We start from the raw sequence: 11,772 nt of genomic DNA, 5'->3' as shown, positions 1-11,772 counted from the left end.
CCCTCGAAAAGTTACGGGGCTGATCCAGTCAACCCTCAACGTATTGGTCGGGACGGGCCACACAAGCGTCCAACGTGGGAACGCCGCGGTCGCAAGGGAAGAAACGGATCAGCCGTCACTTGGAGGTGACCAGAACCGACCTCAGGGTGTCTTCGTCTTTGATCCCCGTTACACCACGTGGAAATCCTGCAGAGTGGCATTCCCGTAGATAACGCTAATTTGTGGGGTATCTCTATTTCTCGAGCGAAGCAAAAGTCTCCTCTTTATTCCCATTCTGCCCCTCATTCGGTCTTAAAATTCCACCGCGTCGCGGCCGTCTCGCTTCGTCCTGTCGTCGCCCCGAAGCTGGAGATCTCTCCTCCAGCTCGATTGATTCCTGCTTCAAGCGATCCCTGGAGCCCGGAGAGATCGGCGGGACAACTCCGCAGGACGGCACCGTTAGTAGCGTCGGTAGAGAAGAGAGAGATTTGTGAGCGCTAACCGACGCGTGCCACTTGGTTCTGGCGGCGAGGTAACCTCTCGATGGCTGTTTCGCTCTCAGATCCCTTACGTGCGTTGTAGGCACTCGATTTTGATCGAGAAGCCCCGCATTAATTGCTGGTCCCGGCTGCTTTCCCAGTGAACCCTAAGGAAACTGCAATACATGGGTCGCCGTTGACCGCCGAGCTGCTTAAAGATTCTTATTTTAGTATTTGTTTGTCAGTTTATTCTCTTTCTTTATATTTTTTTTATGGAGGGAAGTAGAAGAAGATTCAGGGGAGCCGGTAGAGATCGGTATCTTTTTTGCAGAATTGGGTGACATTGGATTTTCTTTGTCCTTCTTCTTCCTTACATGGAAGGTGATGGATCCGCTTTTTCCAAGCTTGTAAAAAGGGGAAAGCGTGGGGCAAGACTGCATCTTGAATCGTTTATGGCAAGGCAGATAGTAGGGCAGAGGAAAGATTGTGGAGTAAAATTCTTTGCAACCAAAGATTTCATCTTTGTCGGTCTTTTTTCTTCGTTTGGGTTGTGATAATTTAAGAAAAAGACCCAAAACACGACAAAGGCTGTTCTTCTCTCGACGCAAAGTGCACTAGTAATGCATTGGAAGTTGGGAGGTAAAGGAAACTAGAACTCGACAGCTCTCTGCTAGCACTGAGTGCTCTGTGTCAGAAACCATGTGCCTGTTTGCAGTGTAGATTTTTTGCTACTGCTGAGCTCTGGGGCTACTGTGAAAAGGGGAAAAACTAAAAGCGATGCATTGATTGATTTTTACGTGCGTTTGCGGTTCTGTGTCTTGACCTATCGCATAAAGTCTTTTTTCTCCTTTCAGTTGGCAGACACTTTCTTCAAAATTTCATTTGTGGCGATGTATTTTTTGCGTAGACCGGTGGCAGGCCAACCGGCAAGGCGAAAGATCTGTTTACGACCTTGAATTTTTGGATAAAGAGGACTGCTGTGGAACGAGAAGAACACAAACTTGGTTGCAGAGGGATTCCACTACTCTTTCTTCTGAAGCAGAGGTTAGATATTTTTTTCTCATGTTGACTGTTAGCATGTGATGTGCTAGCATGTTGTAAAACGTAAAATATCTTATTATGTGAGAAGAAAATTAGTTGGTTAATATTATTTAGAGAGAAATAAAGAATGGTAAACAAAAAAGATTAGACTTTGTGAATCAGAAGATGAAGTCACAGCGGAGAAGAGGTTCGAGGATGGAGTCTTATTGGGGGAGTTGCTCGACTATAAAGTTTTGTTGGAGAACAATGATGATTTTTTTTGTGTTGGTAGGTTCACCTGCCTCCTGGTGGGACAGACCTAGTGATTCCTGGCAGAACTATATCAGTGATGATGGAGAGATCTTCCTTTATACTGTGTTTGTTTTTTTTTTGGCTGAATGTTAGAAAACAGAAAGAGAGCCGACACGCTTTAGAGTTAGAACATTTCCACAATGGTAGATAAGTGTAGCTGGGTTACAGGAGTCTAGTGTGCATGATTCCTAGAGGGATAAAGTGTTTGCTTTCTCATCCATTTTCTGTTGTTAAAGTTTCTAGCTGCTTTTGTTGTCTCCTCTTAGAATCTGATCCCACAAATACTTTAGCTCTATAGTTGGACCATTGTTGGAAACTGTCTGGACCCAAGTATTTGTTTTAACTTTGAAGTATGTCTACTTGTAAGTCCTGAAATTTTTTACTATATTTTCTTGCTTGAATCAGCTCCTTACATCATAGACTGATTTTTGTGCACATTTCATGATGAGCAGGATTGAAATTTTGGACCTTTTCTGCAAGTGTTTGTTTCGGGATGGATTGGACCTTGAAGACACCTTTACATTGGGACTGGGAAACCTTGACCCTGTTCAGCAAAAAAGATGCTGAAATTTCTAAATCCGCACACCAGCCTGACTGGAAATTTGCTGGTGGGCGTGGGATTCACCATGCAAATGGAAATGGGTCTGTAAATTCGTCTGATGCTGGTGCCTTCTCTGGTTCAGAATTTGGTTATGGTTCATCTAGAAGCTCCATCTCAGTATCTGTTGGTTCTACATCAAAGGACATAAGCAGAACTCCACAGTTCAACTTTGACTCTGTGGAACAATCTCCTGAGAACCTGAAGAAGAACAAAGATTTAGCCAGGGTGGAAACTGGAATTATGCATAGGGTAGTGGCCTCAGATGGCCCTGAGAAACCTCTTATTTGTCTGAAGCTTGGTAAGAGGACACACTTAAAAGATGTTTCTGAAGGGAATAACAATAAGAACCCGTCTTCTTTGTCTTCTACGAATTTATCCACTGGTTTAATTAAAAAACCAAAGGTGTCACAGCAGCACATGCAGAACTCATATTGTCAAGTTGAAGGTTGCAATGTTGACCTGACCTCAGCCAAAGATTATCATAGGAAGCACAAAGTCTGCGAAAGCCATTCAAAGTCTCCTGAGGTTATTGTTTCTGGTCAGGAGCGCAGGTTCTGTCAACAGTGTAGCAGGTGAAACACTTGTTGCTCTTCGAAAATTAACTCATCTTATCATGGATGGTTGTTTTTGTTTCTTTCTCTCCTTTTATAGGGCTTAGGGACGTTTCTCTACATGCATTTACCCATTTAGGTAGCAAAAACTTTTTGCCACTCAAACATGGTAATGCTACTTAAATTGTATATCCTATTCTTTGGTGATATGCTTGTGTTGTTAAAAAGTGAGAGAAAGTTTAGTTGTTAAAGGTTGTTGGTGAAGAAGGATCAGTAGTGCTTCTTCAGAAATATCTCTAGTGCTTTTAAATAACACATTATTTAGATTTAATCTGTTTCTTATTCCTTTTAGTTAGTGACAATTATGATCTGATCCAAGGTTTCAGAATAATCTTCTAGATAAAATAATCTTCCAGGTTTCATGTTTTGTCCGAGTTTGATCAAAAAAAGCGAAGCTGTCGAAGACGCTTATCTGACCACAATGCACGTCGACGCAAACCCCATCCCGAGACAATCCCATTCACTTCTTCAATGTTTCCTGCATCATATTATGGTAATACTCAGTTTGTGGTTACTAATTGAATAGTTTCTCTCAACATATTTTATAATATTAGCTCATGTTGCTGTTACCATGTAGAACTTAAGCAGTTGGACTAAGACATTGTGCATCAAAGAGTAGTGTAGGTTAAAAGGATTGCTTCAGGTACATTGAGATGAAGCAAGTAATGAGAACAAGTTGTCTTTTTATTTTTGCTTTCTGATAGCAGACACCCTTTTATCCCTCGTCTTCAACCAAGGAACTTTGCGGGAGTTTTTGTTTGCAAGAATTGTAACTTTCTTCAAGTTAGGTGAAGTTTGATGTGATGTTCTGTTCTTAAGTAGTAGTAATTGTAGTTCCAATCTCCATTGTGAAGGAAGATACAATGGTTTCCCAATAATTATGATTCTCACTCTAGATACTATTCATATTTAGAGTTTTTATTTCTGTTCTTTAACATCCTATCTCGAAGGTATACCAGTAAATAGTACTTCCAAAGACCTTTCTTCTTTGAACCTTTAGTTGTTAGCATGATTTGCATAATTTAGAATTTTAGTCTGTTGGATTGGTTGATTCATTGTCATGTACCCTTTTTATTCTTTTGTTTTGGATGATTCAAGTGATAAAAACATTGACTTAATTAATGATGCATTTTATTTGATGGAACAAATTATTATTTTGTAGGTTTTCTCTAGGTTATCGATAATGCTAATATATCTAAATATCAAAAGCTCAATTTATGTTTTGGTAGGAAAATAGTTGATGCTGAATCTGTTTACATTTTGGAGGTGACTCATGTTGAGGTACAAAAGCACTGAAGTGCTAGATTAATTCTACAGGCAAATGACTGTTCCTTCGTATCAGAAGATGATAAAATAGCTCAATGAGGAACACATAATTTATATTTGGCATTGCTAGTTTGAAATATCACAGTTAGTTTTTCCTTTCAAGCAAGGGGTTTTACACTTATGTTTGTTTATATTGAGCTGTGTTGGTTGAAGTCACACCAGTTCCATTTGTTTCAGATAGTACTTCATCTGGTCATGATGAAGATTATCTAGATAGACAGTTTGAGCTGCTGCATTGTGCCACTGACCTACCATCATGTCCTTGTTGGATCTCATGGAATGATGGAAGTGCAACATGCTTGCTACCTTTAGGCTTACAAGTCAAAGTGGTACCAGATAGCCATACATAAGTCTCCATTATTCAAAATGTTAACCAGCTTGTTTCTCCTACCAGCAGCTAAAATAAGAACCTAATGGTTATCTGAACAGACAAAGGAATGTTTTAATTATTTTTCTGGGAGTGCAATTAGTATCTCAACATTATATCTGGAGGAGGTCCTGGAAAATATTTTAGATGTCACACTAGATAGATACCTTTCGTAGTTGTAAAACACGTTCAAAATTTTGACCTGCATGTGTTCTGATTTTTATGTTCTTGTAGATCATTTTCTACTGTTGATGTGAACAATTGCATTTCATCTTCTTGGGCATTTCATGCTGATTATTTTGTTTTAGTTTTATCCTTTTGGTAAATTATTGATGTAACTGTCCTCCTCTTATAACTTTGTGATGGTCCCTATAGGTGGTAGACAACAGACAAATCTTATTTTTGGTCAAGATCCTTTTGGTCAAGTGAAAAACATGGTTAGTTCCAAATGGGATGATTCGGGTGGCTTCAAACTTATTCCAACTAAATTGTCTTGGGTAAATTCTAGTGAACCAGGAAGTGTTGATGCACATTTGCATTTACAATACAATGACATATCAAACAAAATTTCCACCAGTGGCCATGATATGGACAGGCTCTTGGCATTTAGGGCCATGACTGACAAGGCCCCCAACAAAGGTAATAATACTTCAGCCCTCATCTCACCTGTTAAGTGATTCGGTTTTTTACGAATTTTATTGCATTTAATGCTCTCAACCTGCTTATCTGCAATTATTACATACTCCTTGGATACATAGATGGATGAATTATTTCTATAAACTATCTAATGGCCTTGTATAGGTAGTTAATTTTGAGATACAAATACTGGTGAGTATAGAAACCAAATATTTGTTTATAGAATTAGGACAAGCGAGGTAAAGAAAGCTTCAAAGAGAATGAAAAAAGTAAAGAGTCTAGGATTATGACATTCCTGTTGATGTTCGAGGATTAGGGAATTGAGGGTTAATCAGATTGACTAGTTCATTTAACCAACGTTTGCCTTACCAGTTCGAATTGACATGCCGGTCAGTCGGCAGCAAAATACGTGCTGCCCCGTACTGACATGTCGAGTGTCGACACAATGGGGCATGCCGACGACATATAAAAAAGGCCAAAAAATACTCCAAAATTACTTGAAAAATAGATTAGGGTTTTTAAGTTAGAAATAAAGATCCATTTGCAACTAATGGGTACGATACTCTCAAGTGCATCAATTAGGTTCCAAACCTTGTTGGAGTATGTGAAATCCATATTGGAATTCATGGCTTCTTGTCACTTCCCGGAGTCTATACTCGTAATAGTTTCCTCGTAGGTGTGAGGATCAATATCCTTAACATCCTCTTTTCTAATATATCCTATATATATATCAGGAGGATGGGGTACTCTGCCAGACCTATGTAAAGTCGGAATTTGTGTGCTAAGTATCTGAATAGACTCGGGCTACAGAATAGTGCTTGAGCTCAGTGATTACAATAGGCGCTTGGGTGCTCGCCTAGGTGTTCGGGTGAGGCAAGGCCCGAGCGCCTCGCTTCATTTCTAGGCGGTGCGCTTCAAAGAGGCGCCGAAGCGCCTGGGTTAAACCAAGCGATCGAATCAGATTTTTAGGTCTGGTTGGTCTTCGGTGCTTTAGTTGGTTCAATCGAACCAACTAAATCACCGATATCAGGCTCCCTCTCGCGATTTCCCCGATTTCCTCAACCCTAACGCTCATGATTTTGCTGCCGAGATTTCTTCTCCGTTGTCGTTGCTCTCTGCTACCACTACCACTATCGTTGCTCGCCGCTATTGTCTCTACTCGTCGCTGCCACAATCACTGCTCGCCGTTGCTGTCGTCGCTCCTGCTGCCGCTCGCAGCTCTCGCTCCTACTCCCACTCCCGTTGTCGCTTGCTGCTCCCGCTCCAGCTACCGCTGTCGCCTGCTGCCGTTGCCTCAGCAGCCTCGGTCTTCTCACACTCTTCTCACTATACTGTTAACAGTATATTAACAGTATATTACTAACTGTATACTAATAATAGTATTTTTATTTATTAGATTAATAATATATTATTTTGATTTTAATACTATTAATTTTTATTTATTTAAAATTATTGTTAGGTTTCAGAATAAATAACAAGTGTACAGAGCAATTCAATAGATTTGATGTAAAATTTTATTGTTTTGATTTTTGAGACTTTATTAATGTGACATTATGATTTTGTACTTGTTTTTCTTAATTTAATAGCATATTTTTTATTTAAATAATTATATTTATTAATTATATTATATATTTTTATATTTTAGCGTTTCGCTTCGCTCGGGCGAGCACCTGGGTGAGCGCCTAGCGTCTCGGGCATTTTTGGACCTTGGCGCTTTTTGGCGCATAGCGTTTTTTAAATCATTGCTTGAGCTAAGTTCTCTAACCTTGCGCAATTCTATGTCTCCACCAAGAATGTGTTCTTTCTCAAGGAACACTGCCCTCTTAGCTACAAAGACTTTTTTGGTCCTCGGGATAATAAAAATGATATTCATTTCCTTGGGATATCTCACGAACTTGCATCGTTTTGTCTTGATTTCAACTTGTCGGGGTTGTCTCCTAATGTGGGCAGGGCAGTCCCAAATCTTAACAACTAAGATCGGATTTTTTTCCTTTCCATATCTCATATGATGTAGACACTATCAACTTAGTTGTAATTCTATTTAGAAGGTAAGCTGCGAACTCTAGGGCGTGTCCCCAGAATAAGACGGGTAGGTCGGCAAAACTCATCATAGACCGCACCATGTCTAACAGCGTGTGATTCCTCCTTTCCGATACACCATTGAGCTACGATGTATAAGAAGGTGTCCATTGGGATAGAATCCTATGGTCCTTGAGGAACTGGTGAACTCTGTATATCAATATGGTGATGGTTATAGTCTAATCGTCGTTCACTACACGTATTTGAGGCGACTCTTGAGGCAAGTACGATTGTGGCATGTATTGGTGTCGAGGTTGGAGAAAGCTGAAACTTTTATTTTTGCCATTGATTTGTTGCTCTGTATCATAAGATCGATTAACGTACTATTGTTCGGAGAAGAATGACCAACTATCATCGTATTACTATTGACCATAAAATTTTTCATAATATGATGATTGCGAATACGATGAGCTTTATTCCGTATCTACGTCGTGTAAACTTTGTTACATCTGTTCAAAATCATCCATTGTCTTTCCCTTCCCCTTCCATATATAAACTTGACCAATATTTCATTAAGCTCCATGATCTGAATCTTGGGTGACATGCGTAAAATATTGTTCTTCGGTCCATACACCACCCTTAAACTATGTAGATTGGGTTATTGACTCCCTAACGTCATTGCAATCGTCGGTCGAGGCACTGTTGTCTACGTCGTTGTCATGTCTACGAATCGAGTGGGTTGTTGAACGCGATTAATAAAGTGTCTCATAGTTTGACTCGATTCTTTCCAACGGTATAGCTGATGTTACTACCTTCTTCTTTGACTTTGCTTTTGCATGTTGGGCGGATGACTGTGATGGTTGGGTGTTTCTAGTTCCTCGAGTAGTCTGACTTGATTTTGTCCGACTCCTACTATATGTTGACCAAGGGGGATCTTCCTATCAAGGTCTGTCGTACCGAAGCATACCGCCCGTTCCGGGCGGTATGTACCGGTCCGACAGGTTATTGGTACGCGGACCGTCCGATACCGCTATAGTGCTACAGTACTGTACTGTAGCATGCTACAGTATAAAAATAAAAAAAATATTCGGTACACTAGGGCGTACCGTACCGAGCCCGGGTCGAAACGTCGGTACGGTACGGTACAGAGAACCTTGCTTCCTATTGCTGCGGATATGCTTCCTCTTCTTATATTGCCTCGGTGATAAAACACGAAGGATCTCCCGCCTCATAAAGAATCCTCTTGGTTCTCCGCTACTTTGACCTATTTTAACATCGACTATGAATCCGTTTAATATTGAGGTCGTTGGGATCAATCTTCGCCGCCTTTGATTTCTTGTCTAGCTTAGCTTATTGTAACCTTAGTTCCACGTTCTAGTGGACATATACGAGTTTCTCCAATTGTTTATACAATAGTTTGTTGTGGACCTTCGTGTGAATCAATGCGAATGTTGATTGGTTACGTACACAACCACTTGATGTTGTTGTATATGAAAGTACATAGATGACAACCTTTCTTAAGCTTGGTGCGTCCCCTCCAAATTGTAGCCAATACTCGACTATAAAAAGATATAAATAAGACTTTATTAGCATAATAAATACTTCCTAATTATTCCTCTTTCATCACTATAAATATATCAAACACTTTAATAAGCATTAAAAAATATTTAATTGACTTAATATGGATCAAAATTTGATTAATTCATCATTAAATATACTAATCACAGCATTAACATAGTTAATTACCTCTTAATCAATCCTCTTTCATCGTTATAAATATGTACATGTTAAACATGATAGGCATTAAAGATACTAAATTGATCTATTATGGGTTATAAATTGATTATATCATCATTAAAATCATTAGTCACTTAATTAAAACCTAATTAAACTTATTCTACCATCACAAACATGTAACTCACCCTAAAATGCATGAAATACAAAGATTTCACCTAATTTCCATTAAATCAGCATTAAACAAACTAATGACAGCATTAGATTCTGCAATTACTCCTTAATTAACCATATTTTACCATCATATAGGTCTCAAACAATATATTAGACATTGAGAACATAGAATAAATAGGTTTAATCATCTCATAAATAAACAAAAATCGAGAAAAAGAATACATACCTTTGATTAGAGAGATTTTTCATCTAACTTAGGTGTTAATCCTCTCAAATTAGCCTCTCAAGTTTGATCCAATCCACAAATCACAACTTTATAGAGTTTAGAGAGTGCAAATGAGAGAATGAAAGAAAGATGTGAGTGAGAGAGATTGAGAGAGTAGAAGGGTTGAAGAGAGTGAATGAGGGGTGGAAAGGGTTTAAAAACCCTTTGAAATGGTTCAAATGGTCAAATCAATTTGTTTGAACCAAATCAATTCTAGCCATTGATCGAAATCCGATCGTTATCGATTGGTACAGGTCTATAACGATTGGATTTCAATCGTTCCGCCCGGTTCAAACCTCGTATCGGGTGATACAGGGACATATATCATGGACTATCTGATACAGGACGGTTCGCGTGTCGGTCCTCTGTCAGATTGGTACATATCGCCCATATCGAGCAGTATACCACGGCACGACGAACACTCCATTTAACAATATTTTGAACACTAGGAAAATGTCTGATAAATGAAACTTTTTGGTACCAATATACAACAATAAGGGAGATATTCAATTTCGCACAATTAATACAGTCATTAAGCTAATGACAGATGCCTTTCATGTGGGTGAGTTAACTTAGCATAAGATACAAGATGTCTATTTGTTGTGAAACATTTTGAGTGTGTCTGAAGATCAAACTATAGGAGCTAATTATTTATTGAGACTTTGAGAAGAAAGACTTGCACATCGTTTCACTGATTTACGAAAAAACCTTTGACAAAGTTCCTAGTGATCCGTTTATGGTAAATTTTAAATAGAAAAAAAATTATATTGATGTGATAAAAGCTATATATAATGAAGTTTTCATTAGTGTTATAAATGCAAGAGTTTCTGTGTTTCTTATAACTATGTGTGTACCAAGATATGCTGACAAACACTAGGTAGTAGCAGAACCGGGCATTTGATGTGTAATTTTAGTAGTACCAGGAGAAAAATTAAGATTAAAGCTAAAAAAGATCCAGAAGTTACTATAAGTATAATTTTAGGTAATTTGTATTTATCATTTGGTAGGAAACAGAGGTCGATAAATACATTATTCCATGGAGTTAACATGGGATTTTCAAAATGAGAGAAGCGTTAAGAGTTCGATGTGATTATCACGTGCCCCTTGGAAGGGAAATCTTTAAGACAATTGAAATGCCTGTTACATTTTGTGGTTCACAATTTGAGTTAAAGAAAAGTCATGAGCAAACATTATGTATGAATAACTTGATGTATCAACTTTCTTAGTAGCTTGGTCCTCCAGAACTTAAATGACTGCCTAGACAACACTAATGAGTTTGCAATTCATATCATGATTCAAGCTACTTGACCTTCTTAACTAGTCGTATAGAATGTTTTAACATTTGTAGAAAATGTTTAACATATTTATCCTCTGCCTCCTACATCTGGCAATGATAATTCTGTCACGAAAAATGAATGCCATGAGAGCTGTTATGTTGGTAAAATACATTTAGTTTAGTGCTTGTGTGATGGAATTTTTCTGTTTCACTCGTCAAATTAAGCATCACAATTCTTCACTAAGATTTGATGGTCTCATGTTCTCTCTTATTACGCATTCTAGGTCTGGGAGCACCTGTTGATGCTTCTTACTCGGATGGAGCATCGGATCTTCGGCGTGCTCTCTCTCTTCTGTCAGCTGAATCCTGGGTTCCATCTAATCCGGAACCTGTTTCTGATTTCCAGTTTACGAATGCAAGAACTCTCGCATCTCATTCTGCTACCTATCCGACCAACACAACAACCGGAATTCAGCAACAAGATGAGCTGCCCCCGGCCAAACCGTACCCACTTAACCTGCAAAGCAACGGCAGCCAATTCCCAGAGTTTCAACTGCACAAGACTACCTTCTGAGACCCATTTTTTTTGGCTCAACTCATATACACTAACATGTCATGTTAATGGCCATTTCAAGAATATGTTTCTTGATTCTTGTATTAGCTTTCTCTGATGTGGGAAACCTCTTCCCCCCCTTGTGGGTCTGTGTGACTCCATTTTGTTTCGGTCGTACTGTTTGATTTTTGATCAGTCCTCTGTCCTGGAAATCTTTAAATGACTGCCTCCATCCTCTTCGCTGATGTAATGTTCATTGGCACAGTGAACAAAATTTTGCACTATCTACATGGATATATGAATCTCATGAGTAATTATAAATTTTTTTTGGAATTTATAGAGATGAGTACCACTATCAGATCCACTTATTGACAGGTTGAGGGTTTAAAACTTCTATATTTCCATCTTATATATTTTTTA

At 38.7% G+C, this 11,772-nt stretch overlaps 1 protein-coding gene across 4 annotated transcripts; it reads left to right on the top strand.

The window, feature by feature from the left end:
- The first annotated feature begins 314 nt into the window (after window positions 1–314).
- LOC135584785 (squamosa promoter-binding-like protein 12) lies at window positions 315–11,666 on the top strand. Of its 4 annotated transcripts, none has more exons than XM_065184234.1 (6): window positions 317–511; window positions 1,366–1,502; window positions 2,243–2,963; window positions 3,359–3,495; window positions 5,071–5,334; window positions 11,084–11,666. In XM_065184234.1, exons 3-6 carry the CDS (start codon window positions 2,284–2,286, stop codon window positions 11,371–11,373), a joined length of 1,371 nt encoding a protein of 456 aa, XP_065040306.1. In that variant the 5' UTR covers window positions 317–511; window positions 1,366–1,502; window positions 2,243–2,283; the 3' UTR covers window positions 11,374–11,666. The 4 variants fall into 4 exon arrangements, with proteins under 4 accessions (XP_065040310.1, XP_065040306.1, XP_065040309.1 ...); XM_065184237.1 differs by lacking the exon at window positions 317–511 and adding an exon at window positions 538–1,097; XM_065184235.1 differs by lacking the exon at window positions 317–511 and adding an exon at window positions 538–1,255.
- The last annotated feature ends 106 nt before the right edge of the window (window positions 11,667–11,772 follow it).

This window comes from Musa acuminata, chromosome BXJ1-5 (assembly GCF_036884655.1).
Source record: "Musa acuminata AAA Group cultivar baxijiao chromosome BXJ1-5, Cavendish_Baxijiao_AAA, whole genome shotgun sequence".
Taxonomy (NCBI): domain Eukaryota; kingdom Viridiplantae; phylum Streptophyta; class Magnoliopsida; order Zingiberales; family Musaceae; genus Musa; species Musa acuminata.
This window is presented reverse-complemented; position numbering and strand designations above follow the sequence as displayed.